Source organism: Lipotes vexillifer, unplaced genomic scaffold (assembly GCF_000442215.2).
Source record: "Lipotes vexillifer unplaced genomic scaffold, Lipotes_vexillifer_v1.1 scaffold308, whole genome shotgun sequence".
NCBI lineage: Eukaryota > Metazoa > Chordata > Mammalia > Artiodactyla > Lipotidae > Lipotes > Lipotes vexillifer.
Window position 1 is genome coordinate 1,643,600 of NW_006792985.1, and position 24,925 is coordinate 1,668,524.

The 24,925-nt window shown below is 41.3% G+C and overlaps 1 protein-coding gene across 1 annotated transcript in view; it reads left to right on the top strand.

The window, feature by feature from the left end:
• KIF13B (kinesin family member 13B) overlaps positions 1 to 24,925 on the top strand; it is a 188,542-nt gene that overhangs the window by 156,042 nt on the left and 7,575 nt on the right. Inside the window, exons 37-38 of the mRNA XM_007466182.1 lie at positions 6,619 to 6,752; positions 23,874 to 23,936. Of these exons, the coding sequence (XP_007466244.1) occupies positions 6,619 to 6,752; positions 23,874 to 23,936 (197 nt within the window). The remainder of the gene's footprint in view (positions 1 to 6,618; positions 6,753 to 23,873; positions 23,937 to 24,925) is intronic.

The following is a 24,925-nucleotide window of genomic DNA, read 5'->3' on the forward strand; positions in this document are numbered from 1 at the left end:
ATAGGATCTGTGGTTATGTTCATTCTTTTTATTCTAAATAGATAATTTTTGTTTTCTTTCTGTTTTTCTTAAATACTTTTGAGACTGGTTTGTCAGTTTTCTTTAGTCTTCCCACAGAGCCAAATTGGTTTTATTTTCTGTTTCATTGATTGTTATTTCTTTCTGCATTTCACAAATTTTGGCACGATGTGTTTTTTTATCATTCTGTTCCAGATATTCTAATTTCTCTGATTTATTCTTTGACCCCTGGGTTATTGGGTAGCATATTAATTCATTTTCCTATATCTGGGGGGTGTATTATTATTATTGATTTCTTATTTAATTTCATTATGAGCAGAGAACAGACTCTTCAAAATTTCAATCTTTTTAAATGTTTTGAGACTATATTCTATCTTAGTGAACATTCTATGTGTATTTGAAAAGGTCTATTCTGTTTTGGGCACAGTGTTCTGTATATATCAGTTAGGTCAAGGTGCTTGATAATCTTGTTCAAACCTACCTGCTGTATCTTTACTGATGTCTTTTCCCCTCATATTTGTTCTGTCGGTCATTGAGAGAAGGTGTTGAATCTCTAAACAGTGATTGTGAAATTGTCTATTTTTTCCTTTAATTGTAACAGTTTTTGCATGATTCATTTAGAAACTCTGTTACTGGGTATAACACATTGGGATTGTTATTTTTTGCTGACATAGTGATGTTTCTTATTATGTAATGTCCCTTTAGCTCTCTGGTAATACTCTTACTTTGAAATCTGTCTTGCTTGATATTAGTATAGCCACACCAGCTTTCTTTTGCATATTGCTTGCATGGTGTATCTTTGCCTCAGTCTTTAAAATTTTAGCCTATATTTATCTTTAAGAGTGATTATCTTATAGACAGCATATTTAGGTTTAGTGTTTTTTGTTTATCTAGTCTGACAATTTCTGCCTTTTAATTGGCACGTTTAGTTCTTTTACATCTAATATTATTATTGTTATGTCTGCCATGTTGCTGTTGGTTTCTGTTTGGCCTATTTATTTATTTTTTCCTCTGTAATCTTTTTTGTTTTCTTTTGGGTTAATTGAAAAATATTTTATTTTTTCTTTGGCTTTCTGGTATACCTGTATTTACTTATTAACATCTTTGTTAAAGGAGTCTAGTAGGTATCTTTAATTTTACCACAGTCTACTTAGAATTAATAATTACCACTTCCCACTGCACAAATATAAGTCTTGCAACAGTGTAATTCTATTTACCTGTTCCCCCACCCCTCTTATTTTGTATTATTGTTGTATCTTTTGCTTTTATAGGTGTTGTGAACCCATTTTACATTGGTTGTTTTTTTTTCTTTTTTTCTTTAAAACAGCTATTTGTCTTTTAAGGAAATTAAGAAACTATAGATAATCTTTTATATTTTCCTTCATATTTATTATTTCTGTCAGTATCTACTCCTTCCTGAAGATCATATATTCATCTGATATTATTTCGCTTTAGCCTGAAGAATATCCTGTATTATTTCTTATTGTGCAGTTTTCCTTGAGAAGAAGGGTCTCCCCTTTTGAGAATATCTTTATTTCACTTTTTTCTTCAAAGGATATTTTCACTAGATAGAGAATTCTGAGTTGATAGCATGTTTTCTTTTAGCTCTTCAAAGACACTGCATTATCTTTTACACTTCTTTTCTGATGAGAATTCAGCCATCATTTGTGTCACTTTCCCATGACATGTGGTATATCTTTGTTTACGTTGTTTGCTTTCCAATTTTTCTCTTTATTTTTCTTCTTAGCAAGTTGGGCAGTGATGTGCTTAAGTATAGTTTTCTTAGCGTTTATCTTGCTCGGGTTTCACCGATGTTCTTGGGTCTATACATTGAGATTTTTCCAACAGTTTTGGGAAATGTTCAACTATTAGTTAATTACATTTTTCCCCTGCCCTTTTCTCTCTACTCCTTCTGAGAATCTAATTGCACACATGTTATAGTGCTTAATATTGTCCTATGGGTCACAGAAGCTCTATTCTATTTTGATTTTAATTTTTCATCTTTTTATCTTATTCTTGTTTCTTCTGATTGGATAATTTCTACTGCCATTTCTAGTCTTCTATTAAGCACATCCAAGAATTTTTAAATTACAGTTATTCTTTTTAGTTCTAGAATATCCATTTGCTTCTTTTTTTAATAGTTTTAATTTCTCTGCTGCTCTTTCTTTCATACCTGTATATTTAAGACCATATCTTTTTTTACATCCTTGGACCTGTGTATAAAAACTGCTTTTAAACTTCTTACCTGCTAACTCCAGCATCATGACCAATCTCCTAGTCTTTTTCTGACTGCTTTTTTCTAGACTATGGGTCATATTTAATGAGTTGTGACAAGTTTATTTACTCATGTAACTTACACCCCAGTCGCGCTCTAGAAGATTTATGTGACTCCAGTTACTCCCCACAGTGCATCAGTGTTCTGATTTCAGATTAGTTTTGCCCGTTCTATGGTTTCATTTAAATGGAATCATATAGTATGTGCTCTTTTTGTGTTGGGCTTCTTTTGCTCAGCGTATCTGTTCAAGTCATCCATACCGTTGCGTGTATCAGTAATTTATTCTTTTTTATTGCTGAGAGATATTTCACTATCACAGTGGAATTTATCAGTTTTTAACCAGTTCTCCTGTTTATGGACATTTGGTTTGTTTCCAGTTTTTGGCTACTGTGACTAAAGCTTGTTCTTGTATAGGTCTTTTTGTAACATTTCTGTTGAGTAAATACCTAGGGTGAAATTACTTGGTCGTAGACTACTACCTTGTTTAAAAATTCTGTAAATTAAAGAAAAAAATTCTAATCAGTGTTTACTTGATTTGCATATTTACCACTTTGCTCTGCTCATCATTGCTTCCTGCTCATTCCATGCTTCTGAGTTTAGTTTCTTTTTTAGTGGCTACATATCCATCATTAGTGCTTTTAGCAATCATCTTTTTTTAGTGACAAACTGTTTCTTTTGTATGTTAAAGTTTTTGTTTTGCTCTCACTTTGAAGAATCTTTTTACTATGGAAAATATCAGACATACAAAGTAGAAAGAGCATCATGATGTGCCCTCGAGTGCCCCGTGCTGATTTCAGAACGATCAGTGCATCACCAGGCTTACTTATCTGTGCTCCCACTACGTCCCCACACCCTCTCAGAATGACTTTGAAGCAAATCTCAGATATTATCTCATCTGTAAATATTTGTACATGTATTTCTAAAGTAATACCCACAGTAACATTTCATTCCTAAGAAAAATGAAAAATAATTCCAAAATATCATTAAACATCTAGTCAGTGTTCAAATTTCCCCAATTGGATCAAGAATATCTCTTAGTCATTTTGAATGAAAATCCAAGTAAGGTTCACACATTGTGATTAGTTGATGCGTGTCTTAAGTCTCTTTAGTCTATCTGCTCCTCTTCATCTTTTTCCCCTGTTGCCTTTGTATTTGTTGAATAGACTCTGTACATTTTTATTTTTACTGGTGACATCCTCACCAGGTTATTAAACATGACTCTCTGTCCTGTGTATTTCCTGTAAATTGGTGGTTAGATCCACAGCCTTGGTCAGATTCAGGCTAATTTGAGGGAGGGACGGAAGGTAGGGTAAATGAATGGGTAGTTTTACGTACTTCCCTTAGGAGACACATCATGTCTGATTATCTCTTTTTCTGTGATAGATGCAGCCTTTAGTTGATTATTGGCTAGATATTTATTTAATTAGAGGTCATCCTCACTCTAGAATGTTAGTTTAACTGCATGTAAAACTTTAGATTATTCCTAATTTTTTTTCTTAGCATTTAGATGATTATATCTTCTACCTCTTTATTCATCTTAAACTTTTTGTTTGTTTGTCTCTTCCTTTTTTTTTTTTTTTGGTGGCCATGCCGCGAGGCTTGCAGGATCCTTGTTCCCTGACCAGGGATTGAACCCCGGGGCCCTTAGCAGTGAAAGCATGGAGTCCTAACCAATGGACTGCCAGGGAATTCCCTTGTCTCCTCTTTTTTTGTTTCTCTCATCCCTATTTTTGCTTTTGACCTATCTCTTGGCAAATAGCTTTCTCTTTGCTGTATTTTTTTAATGATTGAGCTCATGATTATAGAATATCCTTCTTTAACTTTTCCTAGTTTACTTAGAGTTAATAGTCCTTTATGGAAAAGGGAAAACCTTAACCGTACAGGTCCGTGCACCATCTGTATTGCCAATGAACTAGCATCGTCTTGGTCCAGCGTGGAGTAGAGGTGGGGATGGTCACGTGCTTCTCTTCAGGCAGCCTCATATACAGATGCCTCAAGTTGGCTGGCTTCTTCTTTTTAAAGTGTTAATTAGGGTACAATTTTTAAGTCACATATGACTTGGATTAGTTTTTCTTGAAAATTTAGTTTTATTCACTAAGAATAAAGAATTATAAAGAATAAAGCATTAATAAGTCTCCTAATATCATAGGCATTATCTGCACGTCTGACCCCAGCCTTTGGTAATTAAGAGCAGGTAAGAACAGGGTTGGTTCAGGGCACTTGTCCCTCTCTTGTGAAGACATCTCAAACACCACTGTCTTCCTGAAAGGTCAGTTTCATCATCTTCATTCAGTAAACAGCATGAAAAATTAAAGTTGAATAGGATATGGTCCCTGACTTTAAAGAGGTTAGAGTCTGGATGGAGAGCTGTACGAGTGTGTCATTGGCTATGTGATTTAAAAATGAAAAGCCCCATTTTATGCTAGGGCAGAAGTTATTGGGTTGGCCAAAAGGTTCATTTGGTTTTTTTTTCTGTAAGATGGCTCTAGTAGCAGTTAGTTGTCTTTAACTTCATTCGAAACAATTTTGTTAGATTGTATGTAACAGCTGTCATATCAGCATGTATTTTAAAAAAGCCATCAAATTTGATGAATTTTTGTGTAGCCATTTTAGTATTGAAGATGGAAGGAAAAAAGCAACATTTTGGGCATATTATGCTTTATTATTTCAAGAAAGATAAAAATGCAACCAAAACACAAAAAAAGATTTGTGCAGTGTATGGAGAAGGTGTGTGACTGACTAAACGATGGAAGAAAAAAAGCAACATTTTCGGCATATTATGCTTTATTATTTCAAGAAAGGTAAAAACACAACTGAAACGCAAAAACAGATTTGTGCAATGTATGGAGAAGGTGCTGTGACTGATCGAACATGTCAAAAGTGGTTTGTGAAGTTTCGTGCTGGAGGTTTCTCGCTGGACGATGCTCCACGGTCGGGTAGACCAGTTGAAGTGGATAGCGATCAAATTGAGACATTAATTGAGAACAGTCAACGTTATACCATGCGGGAGATAGCCAACATACTCAAAATATCCAAATCAAGGTTGAAAGTCATTCGCATCAGCTTGGTTATGTTAATCGCTTTGATGTTTGGGTTCCACATAAGCGGGGGAAAGAAACCCTTCTTGACTGTATTTCCGTATGCGATTCTCTACTTAAAAGTACTGAAAACGTTCTGTTTTTAAAACAAATTGTGACAGGCGAAGAAAAATGGATACTTCACAGTAATGTGGCACGGAAGAGATTGTGGGGCAAGTGAAATAAACCACCGCCAAACACCAAAGGCTGGTTTTCATCCAGAGAAGGTGATGTTGTGTATATGGTGGGATTGGAAGGGAGTCCTCTATTATGAGCGCCTTCCAGAAAATCAAACGATTAATTCTAACAAATACTGCCCCCAGTTAGACCAACTGAAAGCAGCACTCGATGAAAAGCATCAGAATTAATCAACAGAAAATGCATGATCTTCCTTCAGGATAATGCAAGACTGCATGTTTCTTTGATGACCGGGCAAAAACTGTTACAGTTTGGCTGGGAAGTTCTGATTCATTTGCTATATTTACCAGACATTGCACCTTTGGATTTCCATTTATTTCAGTCTTTACAAAATTCTCTTAATGGAAAAAATTTGAGTTCCCTAGAAGAATGTAAAAGGCATCTTGAACAGTTCTTTGCTTAAAAAGATAAAAAGTTTTGGGGGCTTCCCTGGTGGTGCAGTGGTTAAGAATCCGCCTGCCAATGCAGCAGACACGGGTTCGAGCCCTGGTCTAGGAAGATCCCACATGCCACGGGGCAACTAAGCCCGTGTGCTACAACTACTGAGCAACAAAGACCCAACGCAGCCAAAAATAAATACAAAAAAAAAGTTTTGGGAAGACGGAATTATGAAGTTGTCTGAAAAATGGCAGAAGGTAGGGGAACAAAAGGGTGAATACATTGTTTGATAAAGTTCTTGGTGAAAATGAAAAATGTGTCTTTTATTTTTACTTAAAAACCGAAAGCATTTTTTGGCCAACCCAATAGTACTTGACCAGTTAGTGACAAGGCCTGGGGTTGGATTACCCTTCGGATTTAATAGGCACGGTGGATATTAGAGCATTTTAGAAGTACCCCAATTGCTGCTATTTAATTGGAAAAGGAAACACCATTGTGTTTGAGGGTAACTATAATAAGAGCATGTCTTTTAATATTAATTTTTTTAAGGACACGTTTTTTTATTTATATTGTTAGATTTGCTTACAAAGGATATGTGGCCAATTTACAGTAAGGAAGATGTCTCTGTAATTGTTTTTGCCTTATCTCTTTTCCTTTCAATATTTTTGGCAGGACTCGGTAATCTAGCAGCCTCCTACTTGAGTCCAGTAAGATCCTTCGTGCCGCAGATGCCGAAGCTGCTGAAGTCTCTCTTCCCCGTCCGCGACGAGAAAAGGGGCAAACAGCCATCTCCCCTCACACATCAGGTAAAAGCGTCACGAAAGCAACAGTGCCCATGCTCCTAATAGGTTGCTGGCGCAGTGATGCTCTGCGCTGCACTGAAGCTGGAAGGAGAGGGTACCAGCACTGGGGGCGTCAGAGCTGGGCTTTCAGCCCTGGTAAAAGCTCTGATAATTTCTCTTCCACTCTCGTTGGAGATAACAGAGCTGTTTAAACGCACTGACGCTCTCAATCCTTTCTGCTCTTAAAAAATGCCAAGTACACTACTAATGTGACTTATGGTCATATCACTTAGAGCAACAATAGTGAAATATTTGAAGTGCACTTAGTGTTGTTTGTGTATTGCCAAACAGAAAATGTAATTCTATTTTTAATTCTTGATTTCGTTTCTTATTTCACACAATTTTACATCATCCCTGTCCTTGCTGCTCAACCTCTTTTTTCCTCTACTCTGGTTTACCTGTTTTTTCACTGAAATATTAAAAGTGATAACTTGTCTTATTTCCCCTTTTTATTAAAACTCTCTACCCGGCCTTAGAAGAAGTTTTAGAGAAGATGTTAAAGGATTTTCCAAATAGTCAGGAAGCTGCTCTTGTGTGATGCTGCATGGGAAGCCTGTTGGAAATGCAATTTTTAGCCTCATATAGGTGTGAATTCAGCAGAAAATGATAAATGAGGATTTATTTATACTCATTCAAAAACACATACAGTGCATGTTCAGTGGTTGAAATAGGTCTTTTGACATCAGCTTCTCCACATTCACTTAAATATTCAAGTTGCAGAAATGTAGGTGAGTCTCCTTGCCTGAGACCTTAACTATTTAAAAGACTTTTCTAAGTTTACGAGTGCATATTCAAGGGGATGGTATTAGTTTTGTAAGGTTGCTATGCAGATACATAATTTTTTCATTCTAGGATTATATGAGCATATATATCAGCATAGATGCACACATATTGCATGAAAAAAAATTAAACATCGAGATTTTTGGAAATGTTTAAATTTAACCGGGCACTAACGGGTGCTTGACAGTTACCAAAATGAATCTGAGATGGCGAGAGCCTAAAAGAAATAGCAAGTCTAATATTTGGTGGGGGTGAGGGTAGGCAAAACTGATTTTGCCACGGGTTCGTCATAGCATACGTTATTCTGTTCTAAACTGCTACATCGTTGTTTCACAAAGTATGATTCATTTACTGTTTGTGCCAGAATTTCCATGGTAGCTTTTTAAAAAGGTAACTTTAAAAAAATACAGCCCGACCTTAAAAAAATATAACTCATACCTCACCTTGGGGCATCTAATAATCTGCATTTATAAGCACCCAAGGTGATTCTTATTCACATTAAAGTTTGATATCCACTGTTTTTCAATTGCTGTTTGGTGAAGACAGAATTACGTAAGTTAAAGGAAATTGGAACGGTATTAGAAGTCATTGAATCAGACTACCATTGTTATAACTATCAGCTACTTTAAGCTTTTGATGTAGCAAGTCAAATCACCTGCTACCATAAGAAGTTACTTTTACTGTTTTGCCAGTGAGTGATTGGTTCCTTTGGATATGAGAGGAACAGCAGCGGTTTAGAAAGAAATCTAGTGATTGGTGGATAATCGCAATTTGTAATGTCCAGTTTAAGAGAGGTAATCTTGAAATATTTTGAAGATATCTTAAGAATATTTGTTCATTCAGTTTACTTTTTTTGAGCATATATGAGCAAAGGTGTTACAAAAAGTGGCCCCAAATGCTGCATAGTTCATAAATAAATGAGAATGTCAATACAAAAGTGGCCTTAACAAAGATGCTCAGTGGTGGAGCTAAACTGTTCCATTTGGTTGGTGAAATCCCCACTCCCGTGAAGGACCGTTTCTCAAGGTCACCAGAGCTCCATCTTGCCTGCACTTCTCAGTCCTCATCTGACTTGACAATCGTGCAGGAAACATTTGTGTCTCTGGGCTTTAGCTCTTAGCGCTGAGTTTGCCTGGCTTCCCTTCTGTTGGCTGCTCAGTCTTTCTCAGTTGCCTTTTCTGGGACCCTTTATTCCATCAAGCCGCTGATATTCAGGTGTTCCAGAGCTCCCTCCCAGGTAATCTCATCCAGCTCTGTGGCTTTTAACTCTTTATGCACTGACGATGCTCACGTTTCTATCTCCAGCCCAGGCTTTGCGCCTGAGCTCTGGCCTTGTGGAGCTAAACGCCTGTTCAGCTTTTCCACTTACAAATCCATTAGACATTCACATTTTACAGGTTCAAAGCATTACTCCTGGTTTCAGCTCCCAAGTCTGTCTACTCCCAGCACAGAAAATACTTACAAAATACATGCCCATCTCAGCGTGTATAGCACAAATGTCCACCTAGTTGCTTCACCTCATAAATAGTCCATCAGTAAAATTTTGTGGGTACCACTTTCAATCCGGTGACTTCTCACCATCTCCATTTCTCATCACTCATCCATGCCATCATCTCTTGCCTTGACTATGCAGCAGCCTATCAATTGGTCTAACTGACGCTTTTTGCCTCACACAGTCTTGTCATTCACAGAGAAGCCAGGGTGAGCTCCCAAGGCCTTACATTAGTTCATGGCTTGAAACCTTCCACTGCTTCTCTTTGAATAAAATCTGTTCCTTACTGTGGTTTACAGTGGCCTATGTGATCTAGCCCCCTGACTTTTAATCTTTTATTCCCTTTATCTTATTATTTTTTATTTATTTACTTATTTATTATTTATTTATTTTTGGCTGTGTTGGGTCTTCGTTGCTGCGCGCAGGCTTTCTCTAGTTGCTGCACGCAGGCTTGCTCTAGTTGCGGTGCGCGGGCTTCCCATTGCGGTGGCTTCTCTTGTTGCGGAGCATGGGCTCTAGGTGCACAGACTTCAGTAGTTGTGGCATGTGGGCTTCAGTAGTTGTGGTTCACGGGCTCTAGAGCACAGGCTCAGTAGTTGTGGCGAATGGGCTTAGTTGCTCCGCGACATGTGGGATTTTCCTGGACCAGGGCTTGAACCCGTGTCCCCTGCATTGGCAGGTGGATTCTTAACCACTGCACCACCAGGGAAGTCTCTGTTCCCTTCATTTTATTCTTTGTTCACCATGCTAAGCCATATTGGCCTTTTTGTTGTTATTGTTTGTTGCATGAACCATGAAGCTCCTTTTGGTCTCAAGAGTTTTTGCACTTGCTTTTCCTTCTACTTGGACTGCTCTCTCCCAAAGTCTTTGCATGGCTACTAGGTCTCTAGTAGACTGGTCTGTTAATAGCATGGTCAAGAAAGACCACTCTAAGCAAATACGTTTGAGTTTAGAGTGGCCTGAACCAACCAAGCTAAAACAACAGCATCTACCATACATATTACAGTGTACTGCCATATTTAATCTTTTTATTGGGAGTTATTGTTATGTTTATATGCTTATCGGTTATCTCCACTCTAGAATGTAATTCTTCAGGGCAGGGGCATGGTCAATCGAAAATATATGTTGGTTGACCACTGACATTTGTACAGCTTGTAATGTTAGATAGTTTGAATGTACCAAGTGTCATCCAGTGGTGTAAAGGACTGTGGTTATAGTTCGGAGGTGAGAGAATCACATCTGAGTGGGGATTTGAGATATCAAGGCATATTTATGAAGTTTCTTTCCTAGATTAATGCAGATTCCACTAAAGAACTATTCTTAAAGGGGGGGAAAGCTTGAGCTTATCATTTTGGACTTATTTGATCAAAGATGCTTGTGTTCTCATTTTTACTATCTCTGCTAAAGCTTTAAGAGAAGTAAATTATAATTTAAAATGACAGTGTCAATATAGAGGTTTCCCTTACTAGGACCACTTAAAATATGCTTTAAGTTGCTGTCACCTAAGTGATGTTTCATCCTTGGAATTAGGGCACTTTAGCGTCAATGGAATTTCAAAGTAACAGCAACAAGAGCAATGCTATATTGGCTATAGATTTTTTTAGTGTTTCCCAATTTTTTATAGTAATCTTCACTCTAATGGCATCCTGTTCACTTGGAAATCAGATTTGATACCTGAAAGTTGAGGTTCTTACTTTTTTCCCTCCTTGTGGAAGCTCCAAGTCCTCCAGGAAGAAGGTTGGTTTATTTCTAGCCAGTCTTTGCCTCTGCTTTTTTCTGCTATTGCCCAGGAGTTAAAGGTTCTGTGCTCCTTTAGGCTTTCTCCAGACCTAATAGCTGAAGATTAGTCAACTATATCTCTTATAATAAATGCCTCGTCATTCTTCCGTTGTCTTGCCAGGGTTTTGCTTAAAGTGGGGAGCCCAGAAGTGATACTATAACCCCTATGCTTGAAAATAGTGCAAGTGTCACTGTCCTCTTTTGAATAATGTGCTTCAAGTGGCATATGATTGCACTTTTTTTTAAAGGCAAGTATTTTTAGTTCATTGTGCTCTGGTCAATTAACGTTCCCCTTTTTTGTTTGCTTGTTTATTTGCTTACACTCTTGTCAACGCACTTCTCTTTTTATTATTATGTTGTTTAGTTGAAGTATAAAAATACTTAAATAAGGATCTTTAGATTCATTTAGAAAATTTTTCATCTTGATTTTGTTTCAACATTCCTAGGATAGCAAGATATTTTTTGAATAATTATTTAAAAAATACTTCTGTCCTAACTATCATCGGCAAACTTTGAAGGGCATAGTCTGCATTTGAGTCACAAACAAAATATGGAACATTAGGGCGTGAGAGAGGACTCTGTCATATGTGACTAGAGATCTCTCCCCAAGTGACAGAGCGACACACTTCAGCTCTGTATATTCAGTAACTGCCATCTCCAACCCACGTTTCCCCCTCTCCCTAGCAAAGAGATTATGGGAGACTTTGTTAGATGCATTACAGAAATAGAGGGACACCATGCCTTCCTCTGTATCACCAGCCCAGAAAGCCTAGGACAAAATTCATGCTGATGAACGTTCCTAGACCACCCTGCCCACTGCCTGGCTTAGCCATAACTCTGTGTGAGGTATCTAGTGTATCGTAAAGAAATACACAAATACCCCGAAGCTTGCTCTCTGTTTTGATTCTGGCTTAAATTGGCTACTACTGCCTTGTTAGTACACTAATTTCAATGGCCTATATAAATAGTCATTAAATAATCAATACCAGATTAAAAAACTTATATATGTTTTAGAATGACATCAAAGATAGAACCCAGAAAAATAGAAATCAGTGCACATGCCTAAAAGGAATCTGGATCAATTCTACAGTACAGGAAGGGATAAATATTGGTATTAACATTGCATAAAACTTAGAGACAAAAAATAGATAGTAACCCTGCTTAAGATTTCTTTTTTTTTTTAATTTATTTAAATTTATTTATTTAATTTATTTATTTTTGGCTGCGTTGGGTCTTTGTTGCTGCATGCATGCTTTCTCTAGTTGCCGTGAGCAGGGGCTACTCCTAGTTGCGGTGCGCGGGCTTCTCACTGCAGTGGCCTCTCTTGTTGCCGAGCACGAGGTCTAGTTGCATGGGCCTCAGTAGTTGTGGCTCACGGGCTCTAGAGCACAGGCTCAGTAGTTGCAGCGCACGGGCTTTGTTGCTCCGCGGCATGTGGGATCCTCCCGGACAAGGGCTCGAACCTGTATCCCCTGCATTGGCAGGCGGATTCTTAACCACCAGGGAAGCCCCTTGCTTAAGATTTCTAATGTGAGACGGCACAACAAACTAAACAGAAACCCCCAAATGGATCAGCAGAGACAGTACATGGTAACCCAGCAGACTATAGAATAAGACAGGCACACTCTCATTTCTGTCCCCACCCAACTTTCTCTTTTCATCATTTTCAAAGCCATTGCCCTCTCCATTTCCTACCTGACTGTGATGAAAGATCTCAAAACTTGCTCCTTTTTCTGTTTCTGTCCCAAGTTAATTTGGAGACTTAAACTCCTTCTCTGGAAGAGTCACAGTGACAAAGACACTCACAGCAACCCACCTAAACACCACACCTGGGTTCTCTCCGGCATCATTAGACAACACTTAGATCATTGCACTTAGTTCTGGGTATGTTACTACTAGACATTCATTGACCAACTGGAATTATTTCAGAGAATAACATCAGAAATGATTTATGAGGAAGGATTAAAGAAGTTATTTATAGCTTGATCAAACAATGACTAAGAGAGCTGACTGTATAAGCATTCAGGGGATATCAACACCAAAGGCAGGGAAGAATTGTGTAAGGATGGTTCCAGGCAAGCAGCAGTATGAAAGGCACAGAACAACAGAAATGAAGTTAACGAAGAGAATGGTAACAACCGTAAATGAGTACAGTGATTTGTAGATAGCAGGGTACTCTCTAAAAAAACCCCCAAGGCTTTCTGTCACTTCTATTTTGTAAAAGTGAGATTTTGAAAATATAAAAGTATTCCCATTAAGAACCGGGGAATGGAATAGATCCTGTTTCTACCAGTCATTCTGCCCTCTTTTCTTTGCTAGATTAGGTGGAAGAGAGGCAGAAGTTGTGTAATGAAGGAATGATTATTATCAAAAAAGTACTTTTAATCAGAGTGTCCTTGACATTTTCAAACAAGAATGTTCAATTCCCTCCTTCATGCAAAGATACAAACACACAACCAGAGTGAAAATCTAATGAAAAGATTAATGTTTATTAACTTGTTCTTTGGAATCAGCAGGTTCTCAGATCAAGATTCTATTATTTGGGGGGGCATATTTCAGCATCTGAAAAGATTCATGGATCTTTTCTTGTAAGATAGAAGTTAACAGTTTATTCTGAGGAATACAAAAATTTAAAGAAAGAAAATGAAGATTTTAAGAAAGTCTTTAAAAACAAAGGTTCTTATATTTTACAAAATCATTTGGCTTGGACATATTCGTAAAGACTTATGTTTGTCATTTTTATGGAGATTTGTTTTTGTTTGTAATCAATTTCTGTCTGAGTTCCAGAAATGCAAAAGATACAGCACTGAAAGAGGTGGCAGCTGACAAAATTGCTGTCTTTGACCTTCTGATGCAAGTTTAGTAACTAATCTGGAAAATAATGAACTGCAATTAATGAAATCTGTACTCATATTCAAGTGTGTTTCTCAGACAGCACATACAATAATTGAAAGCACTTCCTGCTTTCCAATTAGTTAGATTGAATTAATGTGGCATAATAGCTTTTTTCATATATCTAGAAGATTGTGTTCAGATGAAGCTGTTTATGTATTTCAAACTTCGGTACTCCAAATGGCGTCTTTGGTTCATTTGGGGAATTAAAGAGTTAATGCTCACATTCAGTTTCCACCATCAAAAACACAGCCGCATTTCCGGCCTATCTTTGTTTTACCGTCTGCTCCTCTTCAGTGTCCTGTGCTTTGCTTATGGCTGCCTTGTCGACTTCAGGGATGTTTGTCTCCAGTTTCAACACAGCTTCCAATGTGGAAGATGGACAGGGCCTTGAGTAGAGAAAGCAGCGCCCTGCGCATCTCTGGCCTAGTTGAAAAGATGCTTGGCTAGTTCTTGCAGCTTTCATGTCAGCGATTCCTCCACGTATAAAATGGGGAGAAACAAACACAGCTACTGGTTCTTCCCTTGTGCACAAAGATGCTGTTTTAGGCTCTTCATACTTGGGCTCCTCTGATGAAACAAGCCATATACATGCCTATCCTGGTGTCTTAAGGGTTCATCATCTTAACTAACTAAAATAAGAAAAGGTATCTATACTTTGTTTTCTAGCCTTGAGTTTTCCTTAATTATTCAGGTTATTTTTAAATTTATTTTTTCCCCCTGTAGTTTATATTTGGATATGGTATGCTATATTGCTTTTTCTTGAATTAACAAAGGGAAGTTTGCGCAGCCCTTCTGGAGTACAGACTTTTTAAAAAAATTCAAAGTAGGACTTCCCTGGTGGTCCAGTGATTCAGACTCCACGCTCCCAATGCAGGGAGCATGGGTTTGATCATTGGTCGAGGAACTAAGATCCCGCATGCCACGCAGCGTGGTCAAAAAAACCCAAGAATTCAGGGCAAGTGATTTCTGTTCAGTTGGTTTGGGTGTGTATTAGGCATTCTTCTTCTTCTTTTTTAAAAAAATTATTTATTTTTATTTTTGGCTGTGCGTGGGCTTTCTCTAGTTGCAGTGAGTAGGGGCTGCTCTTTGTTGCAGTGCTCGAGCTTCTCACTGCACTGGCTTCTCTTGTTGCGGAGCATGGGCTCTAGGTGCGCAGGCTTCGGTAGTTGTGGTGCGCGGCTTCAGTAGTTGTGGCACGTGGGCTGTAGAGCGCAGGCTCAGTAGTTGTGGCCGCCGGGCTTAGTTGCTCCGCGGCATGTGGGATCTTCCTGGACCAGGGCTCGAACCCATGTCCCCTGCATTGGCAGGCGGATTCTTAACCATTGGCCCACCAGGGAAGCCCTAGGCATTCTTACTACTTTACGAAATGAGAATCTTATCTCTGTTTTCTTTTCCAAAATCAAAACATCTTACCGTCTATCTTTGCCCCAGAAATGTATGGATATTGACATACTTAGAGACACTAAGTTGACAGGTTGTCTTCAGAATCAGGGTTAGTAGTTGATCTGAAAAATAATGAAAAGAAGATAGTTTCTGAGGCAGGATAGGAGTTGATGGAAGAGACCTCAGTCTGCCAGTCGTTTTTCACAAATGGGCCTTGTATACTTCTGTATGATTCTGGAGACCTGAGGTTGGAACCTTTTTTGGTAAAGAGCCAGATAGTATCATTTTAGGCTTTGCAGGCCAAACAGTGTCTGTCAGAACTAGCTGTAGTTCTGGTCCAAACATTGGGTCTGGTTTTGTTCCAATAAAACTGTATTTATAACCCTGAAATTTGAATTTCATATAATTTTTATATGTCACAAGTTATTCATTTATTTCAACAACTTCAAAATGTAAAAACCATTCTTAGCTTACAGGGCACACCGAGGTGGGGACAGTCTAGATTTAGACCCTGTTTTTAAGTTTTTAGATTGATAGCCATTCTATGTTTCAAGTAAACATCCATCATCCTTCATGGATGCTTGAGAAACTAAGTGGATGGAGTGAATATTACATCCTCTTTTTAAAAAGTAGAAATCTTTTTCACATAAATACTTAAATAAATTTTAATAATTATCATGCAGAAATTTAAAAAGTAAACTAGCTAAACCCTAAAAAATAAGGAACAGTCTCTTTCCTGACAACTTCAGAAATATTAGTATTTAAAATTTTCTGTATCTAGGGCCTCAAGTAAGTTGAACTAACACATATATGATAGAGTGAAATAAAAAGTCTGTTTGGATGGGCTTATTCACTTTTATCAACAGATAAAACAATTTACTTCTTGATAGAAGAAGTGGGCCGTTTAGTTGTTTCATGTAATTGAATTAAATAGGAATATCAGATGGTGGACCTTGAGTGCCCATTTCTGAGGAGTAAGAAGGGCCCTGTCTACATCTGGTGTTGCACACATTGTATCCCTATCTCCTGGCACAACCTTTAGAATATAGTAGGCACCTGGCCCATGTTTTACTTACATCAGGTGGAATTGTTGATTGTTTAAAAATGTGCGTACAGTAAGTCTACCTAGAAATACCTTGGAAGACAACACCCAAAATCCCAATGACTAGATTACCATGGTACTTTAAAAATGTACTGAGTGCTTGGTGTGCCAGGGATTTTATATGCATCAGCTCAGCACCACTGCTGTCGGATGAAAATAAATATGAGCCACATGTGTCATTTAGAATTCTCTAGTAGCCACATTTAAAGTAAAAAGAAACAGGTCAAATTAATTGTGATAAAGTAATTTAGGATTGACATACATACACTACCATGCGTAAAATAGCTAGCTAGTGGGAACCTGCTATAGAGCACAGGGAGCTCAGCTCAGTGCTCTATGACCACCTAGCTGGGTGGGCTGGGGGGGATGGGAGGGAGGTCCAAGAGGGAGGGGATGTATGTATACGTATAGCTGATTCACTTTGTTGTACGGCAGAAACTAACATGACACTGTAAAGCAATTATACTCCAATTAAAAAAAAAAGTAAAAAGAAACAGGTCAAATTAATTTTAATAAAATAATTTACATAACCCAGTATATTCATAATATGGTCATTTCAACCTGTAATCAGTATAAAAAAACTTACTGAGACAGTCCCATCCTTTTTTCTGTACAGTCCTTGAAATCAGGTGTGTATTTTATGTTTCTAGCACATCTCAATTTAGATACTAAATTTTCCTCGGAAATCTTGATCTGCATTTAGAGTTCATGAAGTTGAAAAAATAGATCCACATGCCCAAGCCATTCCAAACGTACTTAAGGGTGCTTTAATTTTTAAGCTTACATATTATTAGTTAAAATTAAGTAAAATAAATCCACTTCCTCAGTCACACCAGCCACATTTCAAGTGCTCAGAAGCCATGTGGCTGGTGGCTGCCATGTTGGACACGCAGAGTTAAAGGGTGATATTAGACCCTGAGTTGGACAGAGAGGAAGATGAGACTCAGGTGGGTTGACTAAGGTCAGAGCCTAGGGAGTAGCAGAACTGAGACATATTCAAGAAACAAAACAATGCACAATTGTGATCTGAAGAGATTTCACTGGGTTTGATTAAAAATAGCAAGCGATTATATTTGTAGAATGAATGACTCTATAAAGTATTTGAAGGAGGAACTAGTCATGCCGTGGAAATACACTGGGCAGGATCTATCCATCTTTGGGTTTTTTTGGTCCATTTCTTTCTAAAAAAATTATCTCTGGGCAATGAGGAATCATTGACAAAGCAGGAGAGTGACGTGGTCAGATTTGTGTCTCAGAAAGCCCCTCTGACTGCAGTTTGGAAGATGGATTGGAATAGAATAAAACTGGAAGAATCTATTCAAATATATTTACATACCTCATGAGGGATTGTAATATTGGTCAGAAAAGTGAACTCACCATCCCATGCTTGACACAGTGACACTTTAATGTCACTGATTGGAAGGAGCATGTGCCAGGTAGGGTAACAGTGTCTCTGGTGAGGACCAGCTAGTGGCCACCCGCCGTCCTCCCTGGGTGGCATTGCTTAGAGAATTCCTGTGGACTGGATCACCACCTTCCAGATGTGATCACCCAGAGGTGATCAGGTCTACACAAAGGACTGAGGGATCAATTAGAATGCCAAGTTACTCATTTAAACTAAGAACTATAACTGCCAGGTGGATAAAAGTGCTGGCATCATCGTGGCCAGCACAGTCTTACCTGGATCCCTCTGGAAAGCCAGAGTGCAGCTCTTAAGGCTGCTCGTGAGCCCAGGCTGGTGCCGGGTTGGGTCCGAGGGCACCCCCTCCGCGGTGGCTGGAGCGCCTGTCCCTGCACCCGCGTGGGGGGCACTGCCAGCTCTCCCTGACACTGCCAGCCTCACCACCCTGCCTCTGATTAACATAACCTTTAAAAAGTTGTTTATATTGATTAGGCTATTGCTGATTCTTGATCTTTAGTAATTGTACGTGTCTGATTTTATCTAATGTTTATTACTTTACCAGAACCTATTCAAAGATGAGGAGGTATCTTGTTTATATGCACTGCCCCAGCTCAGTGGTGTTCCTTATATTTTTCTCACTTTAGCATCACGAATATCAAAGGTTAGCTATTGAGTACTTATGGCAAAAATAAATCTTACATCTCTTGTTGTATTTTCCTATGCTTGGATTAAAGTGATTGGTTAGAGTTGTAAAAAAAAAAAAAAATAAAGACTTAGAGGATCATATTCACTTAGGAACCATTAGAAAATGACGTGTAAGAATTTATCAAATTCAGGGTAAGGGGTGATTATTAGGAAAGGTTCATTTTCAAACAAAAAAATACATCAGAAAATTTAATTTTTTTTGAACAAAGTGATGATTTTTTGCTTCAGCTGATATCTCTTCTGCCCTCTACCTACCCCTATGCCCAAATTTTAGAATTTGATAGGATTTTGATAGGATTTTTCCAAATCCTATCTAACTGTACAAGTCAGCCTTCGTGTCACTTAAGGAATTCATTCATTCACTTATTTAACTGTTTATTCATTCAACATTAAGTTCCTGTTTATGGATGAGATGAATGAGACATAACCCCTACCCTGCAGAGAGCTTGCAGTTGAGAGGGGCTCCCATCGAGACACATCGACAGATAAATAGGATGATGTTGTAGGTGCTGAATGTGTGTGTCGGGGGTGACACAGTGAAGGCGGCATTTTATCTGCAATTTGAGGAAGAGTAGATGTTGCTTGAGCTGAGACTTAAAGATGACTAGGTCTTCACCAGGTGGAATGTGATACCCTAGGGGAAGGGACAGCGCGAGGACGGCGTGTTCAGCGCAGAGTGGGTTAGCATGCCAAGCGAGGGAAGTGCAGCCTTGTGAGAGGTGAGGTTCTTTCAAGTCGTGCCAAGGACTTAAGGCTTTATTCTGGGGCAAGGAGGTCTCCAAATTAGCTTTTATGCCTAGTTATGAAATTCTGAGCCAGTCTGCTCTGTTTTCATTCAGGTGGCATGTGAAAACCAGAGTTTAGTAAATGACAAGGTATGGTATGAGAAGTGACCATCACCTTTTCCCCGAAATGCTTCGGAGCAGCCCTCTGCCTGTCACCTGCCCATCTACTAGGTTTGAGCCACCCTTGGGACAGCACGATGGCAGGTTCAGCTGGCCTCCAGGCCACAGTCCCTTTCCATCCCTGTCACTGACCCCCCTGGGCAGTCTGTATGCATTTAACCGTTAGGTAAATGCCTCTGAGCCTTGGTTTCTGTAGTGTGAAATGTAAATAATTATACTTATATTCGTGAGCCTCGCAGGACTTCTTAATATTTATAGCTGCAAAATACTTTGCAGTCATTTTTATTAATAGTTACCAGATGTGTCATAAGGATTAATGAACTTATGATCTGCAGTGTTTTGAGCTCTTGAGATCGGAGGCAACCGCCTGCACGGGGGATAAGTAAAAGAGCGTTAAAGTGCAAGCAGTACCATTTGGAAATGTGAGCTGTTACGTGTGAAGGACAGAGGACACACTGAAGATTTCAGTGTACTTTGTAGGTATTTTTGGTACCCTTACTAAGGTTGCTAAATTCACCAAAGGCCATGGCCAAATATAGAAGGCTGGTACCCCCTCCCTTGCACCCCTCCCCCCCATGATCGTGCACACACACAGGTGTGTGTGCACACTCTTTCTGCTGAGGCCACCGTCACCCTCGCCCTGTCGTCCCTTCTTCCTGGGCACCGTCTTTCGCTCTCCCCCCGGTTTCCAGGTGTTCAGGAGTCTCCATATCTCTAAATTTTCGTTTCTCTTTCCTTTTCCTCTTACCATCCAAGTGCAGGCTCTTATGTTATTGGCTCTCCGCTGAACCATTGAAGCAGCTGCTTAATTGACCTCTCAAGTTTTCTGTCTGCCCTCTTTAGGGATAGTCTTCTGTTAGCCTAATTCTTATGGCCGCTTCATTCAGTACCTTTGATAGTTCTTCATTGCCTGTGAAAATCCACCATAAATTTACATACAAGGCCTCCTCTGCACACCCTGACCTCCATTGCCTCTGCCCAGCACTGGTCAGTCTAGATCATCCTCTCTCTCCCAAGGCCTCCTGGAAGGTTGAGTAGCTTTTCCTGGGCAGGGAAGCGAGGAGGGAACACCGCCAGACACAAAGGGTAGCCTGCCTTTGTCACGCCGCTCTTTATGTTCGAGGTGTCCCTCAGCTGTGGGCAAAGCCATTCCGTCTTCAAGCCCTGTCTCACGTGAAATCACCCTCATGGAGGTGTTCTAGGCCTGGTCCCAGGATGACCCCTTCCTCCTCAGAATCTCCTCTGCTTTGAAACTGTCATTCTGATAGCTGTCGTTTTCCTTGACGTTTTTGTTATTTGCATACCGTCCTTCCCCCAAACTGGATTGCTGCCTTGTTGCGAGTGAGCCCGTATTCTTCAGGTCTTTGTGTTCCCACGGCGCTATTGCAGTGCCTTGTACGCCTGAGGCCCGAGTCCTTGTTGAGCTACGTTTATACATTGAAGCAGGGCCCCAGTTAAGTTCATCATGCAGGGCAGCATTATGGGAAAATTTGAAATCTGCAGAAGTAGAGTGGATATTACAGTGAACCCCTGGGTACTCAGCACCTGGCTTCCCCGGAAGCCAGAACGTGGCCAGTCTTGTATGCCTGTGCCCCTCCCCTCTTTAGCATGTCCCTTGCTGGAGGACTATCCACCTGTGGTCGTCTCTTGTCCAGAGCTGGTGTTTGGCAACCACTGCTACCTAGCACCCCTTGGCGGGGACACCCCGAGGTTACCAGGGTGTGAAGCAAAGTGGGTGTGGGCAGAGTACGTGAAGTCGCACTCAGGACCCACTCAGACCTCATGTGATCTTATTGTTGACACGGTTTTCAGCCATTCCAGTGTCTGGGTCTCACGTCATCTGAATGCTGGGGGTCGGGCAGGCATCTCTGTGGAGCAGATCTGTTGCCGGATGGAGAAGTGGTTGTCGGGAGTGAGTGGTGGTCGGGGGTGGACTCGAAGTCTTCAGCTTAGTAGCCTGGAGCCACAGAGTCTCGGCCAGGGGCCCTGCCCCACCAGGAAGCCTGTGGGTCCACTGGGTTCCAGCATCGCGTCCCAGTCAAGCTGGCCCTTTAATTCATTTCAGCAGATACTTTTCCAAACATTTATTGGATTTTTTAAATCACTCTGAATCATAAAGAAAAGTATCAGTTATCTTTCCATGCTCCGTTCAGGAGGACAAGAATCTTAGAAAATCTTTCATCCTGGGTGGCTATAGTTCCATTCTTGGTGGTATTTTTACGTTTTTATGCCTTAAGGGAGAATGTTTCACACCAATCTTGTCGGTTTTAAATAAGATCTAACTGAAGACTGTAAGTATTTTGGAGTTCCAGCTTAACAAACTTTTTTCTGCCCTTACTGAGAATTATGCTCTGAACACCTTTCCATTCGTGGGGGACTTCAGACACTATGGGAAAAATAGAAATAAAGGGAGTAGGCCGTGCACTGAAGGACTGTAAGACAGGGTGAAGGGTACATGCTTGAAGTGGAGAACCCCTGGAAGGGAGCGGGGAGCACGGGGCAGGTGCCGAAGGGTGGGAGGGAGTGATGTGAGCCCGGCGGCGGGCGGGGTGTCCGTGGCATTGCCGCCAGCGGGCATCCTCCCTCATTCTGTGCCTGCTCACACCGGCTCTCTTAAACACACCTCTGATCCTCACTCTCCCTGGCCTTCAACCCCGAGGAATTCCCCAGTGTTTGCAGGGTAGAGTGCGTCTTCCTTTCCTTTATCCCTAGGTCCTCCCATCTGTTTAGCTAGATCTCCTACCATCTCCTATTTAATCACCTCTCCTCTGTGCTTTTGCCCAAATCCTGTTGCTGGTCCATCACCTCTACCAAATTAATCCCTTCTAGCTCTTTTCTCCCAAAGGAAGTCCCAGGGTACCTTTGCTGAAACGCGATTGTTTGGTGTGTGAACACAGCAGGTCGACAGCCACCCTCAGTGGGCCATCTTGTTGCAGGTGGGCTCTTCTCGCTTCAATTAAGAGTCTGGGCTGCCAAGTAGGAAGCAAGACTGGCCATCAGCCTTCGTGCCTGCAGACTGTCTGGGGAGTCGTGACAGCAGAGGCCCCTGGGCCCCCAGATGCATCAGGGACCTGGGAGGACCTGGAGTGCTCAGGGCCAGAGGAAGGGACCTGGAGGGATCTCCGGGCAACTTAGATTAGATAGTAGATCAGTGAGCCAGCAAGAGAAGAGACACGCGTAACTGCATGGAAACAAACTCCGACACCCAATTTTGACTCCTTCTGTGAGACAGGACTGCGGGTAGGTGTTCATTTTGCCAGGACGGAGCCCTCTTAGAGCCCAGCTCTCTGAGGCGAGGTCCAGACTTGTGCGTCGGAGCAGGCAGGCCTGGGAAGGGGCCAGACGTTGGTTGAGAGAATAAAGGCGGATGTGGTGGACCCCGGGCTTCTTCGAGATGACTGCATCTACTCTGTGCCCTTCCCCACCTGCTGTAGTGAACTCAGCAGCTACCAACTCCTTCACGGTTACCAGCTCCTCCTTTGAGGTCTGTTTTCCTTATCCTGAGGCTTGTTTTTGTTTTTCTTTATTTATTTTTGGCTGCGTTGGGTCTTCGTTGCTGCATGCGGGCTTTCTCTAGCTGCAGCGAGCAGGGGCTGCTCTTTGTTGTGGTGCACGGGCTTCTCATTGCGGTGGCTTCTCTTGTTGCCAGGCACGGGCTCCAGAGCACAGGCTTAGTAGCTGTGGCACATGGGCTCAGTAGTTGTGGCTCACGGGCTCTAGAGCGCAGGCTCAGTAGTCGTGGCGCACGGGCTTCGTTGCTCTGCAGCATGTGGGATCTTCCCAGGGCTCAAACCCATGACCCCTGCATTGGCAGGCAGGTTCTTAACCACTGCGCCGCCAGGGGAGCCCCCTAGTTTTTGTCTTTTTTTTTTTTTTTTTTTTTTTTTTTTTTTTTTTTTTTTTTTACTCTTTTTGTAAACGTTCCTTGAACCACGTGTCCATAAGCAGCCTACTCCATTCTTGTGATGTCACTTGTGCCCATTAACTCAGGCTCTCGTCACTCACCCCTGCTCTGTTGCTGGAGCCTGTGATTGGCCCGCCTCACTCTTGCACTGTTTCTCCAGCCAGCCTGCCTTCCACCAGCAGGTCGGTCTTCATGTCCTGCCCTTTCTGCCCAGGTGTTGCAGGGGTCCTTACCATTGCCCAGGAGCTTTAGTTCAGACCCCAGAGCCTCTGTCCACATCCCTGTCCTGCTGTGCCTCGTGCTCCAGCCACACTGGCTTCTGTCCTCCTTGCTTCCTGTGACGGCACTGCCTGTGATCCTCTCGACCAGGAGTGTCCCAGGCCAGTGAAGTCCTGTAACGCTTGTATGTAGAGTCGCAGCCCTTGGCTAACGTGTGCCATGCGAGAGTGGAGAGAGCACACCATACACCTTACTGTCTTCAGCACGTGTCTGGTGTTGCCAGCTGGGCACGAGCAGCTGGCTGAGCTCCCGGCTTCTCATGTTTCCTCTGCAGCGTCCCGACCCCAGCCCCGGGCAGGCCTGCTAGGCAGTGACTTGTTAGAATTCCTGAAAGTTGTAAAAGTTCGCTTTGTGTGGGTCATCCTGACAGCCCTCCTGTCAGTTCAGTTGAAATCTTCTCTGGTTATTCTGTTCTGCTTCCCCTGATCCCTGTGTCCACCTGTTCCCTTGTTTCCTCAGCCCGTGCCTCGAATCATGGTGCAGTCAGCCCTCCCAGATGCCGGGACGCCCAGGATGGTGGAGGTGAGTTAGTTGGGCCTGGTGGCGCCTTTGCTCGTGGCTGCCCCGCATACCGTGGGTGGCCCCGATGCTATAATTGTTGAGTCCACACCCATGGTTTTTTATTTTAGCATTCCCGTTTTGATAATTAACTATAATATAGGTCACCGTCTTCTCCCTCTATATTTTGCTTGTTATACTTTTCTGTTTTCAACTTGTTAATCATATGATTGCTAAACTTTTAGGTGCTTGACTGCTAATGTAGTCTGTGGCTTTAATAGCCCACTGCTAGGTAGAGGCGATTTCTATAAACAGAACAATCTCCTTATTCCAAGTGTTGACTAAATTCTCAGTTTTACATTTCATTCTGATTCATGATATCAGCGTGAAAAGACTGATGCTAAGCTGGGGAGAAAACAGTCTCTTATGATCTCCCACAGATGAACAGCACTTCTGATCTTATGAATAGCAAATCTCTTTTCTCCCACTGTGTGTTCATCCTCTTAGGAAATGCGGTATCGTCATAGGAAAATTTTATTTATTAAAACAATAGGAAAAGAGGCCAAATAATTTGAAAGAAAATTTAGACGTTCAAGAATTTACTACTTTCTGAACAGCCCTTTTCAATGCAGGACATCCTTGGTGTTCACGAATTTAACTGAAGATAGAGCTGTGACACCCCCCCGCTCCCCCCCCCGCCCCCTATGAGTTGGGTTTATTATTTCTCGGAGGCAGGACTGGGGTCCCAAGGCCGGTGGGGCAGAATGAGACGGAGTCCCTTATGTAAGGGCGCTGCCTTGTGTGCTCTGCGCAGCTTTGTTGCACATCCCGCTGGCTCGCCCAGCATCCTGCTGGCTCACTCGCGTCCAGGCTTTCTGGCAGCCTTAGGAATGTCAGTGGCAAAGTGTAACCCAAAGATGCAGGGAGGTTCTCATTCACGTAGCAGCTCCAGTCGAGTGGGAGCGGCTGCCACAGCGCCGAAGCAGAAGGATCTGAGCTGCGCTCGGTCAGCA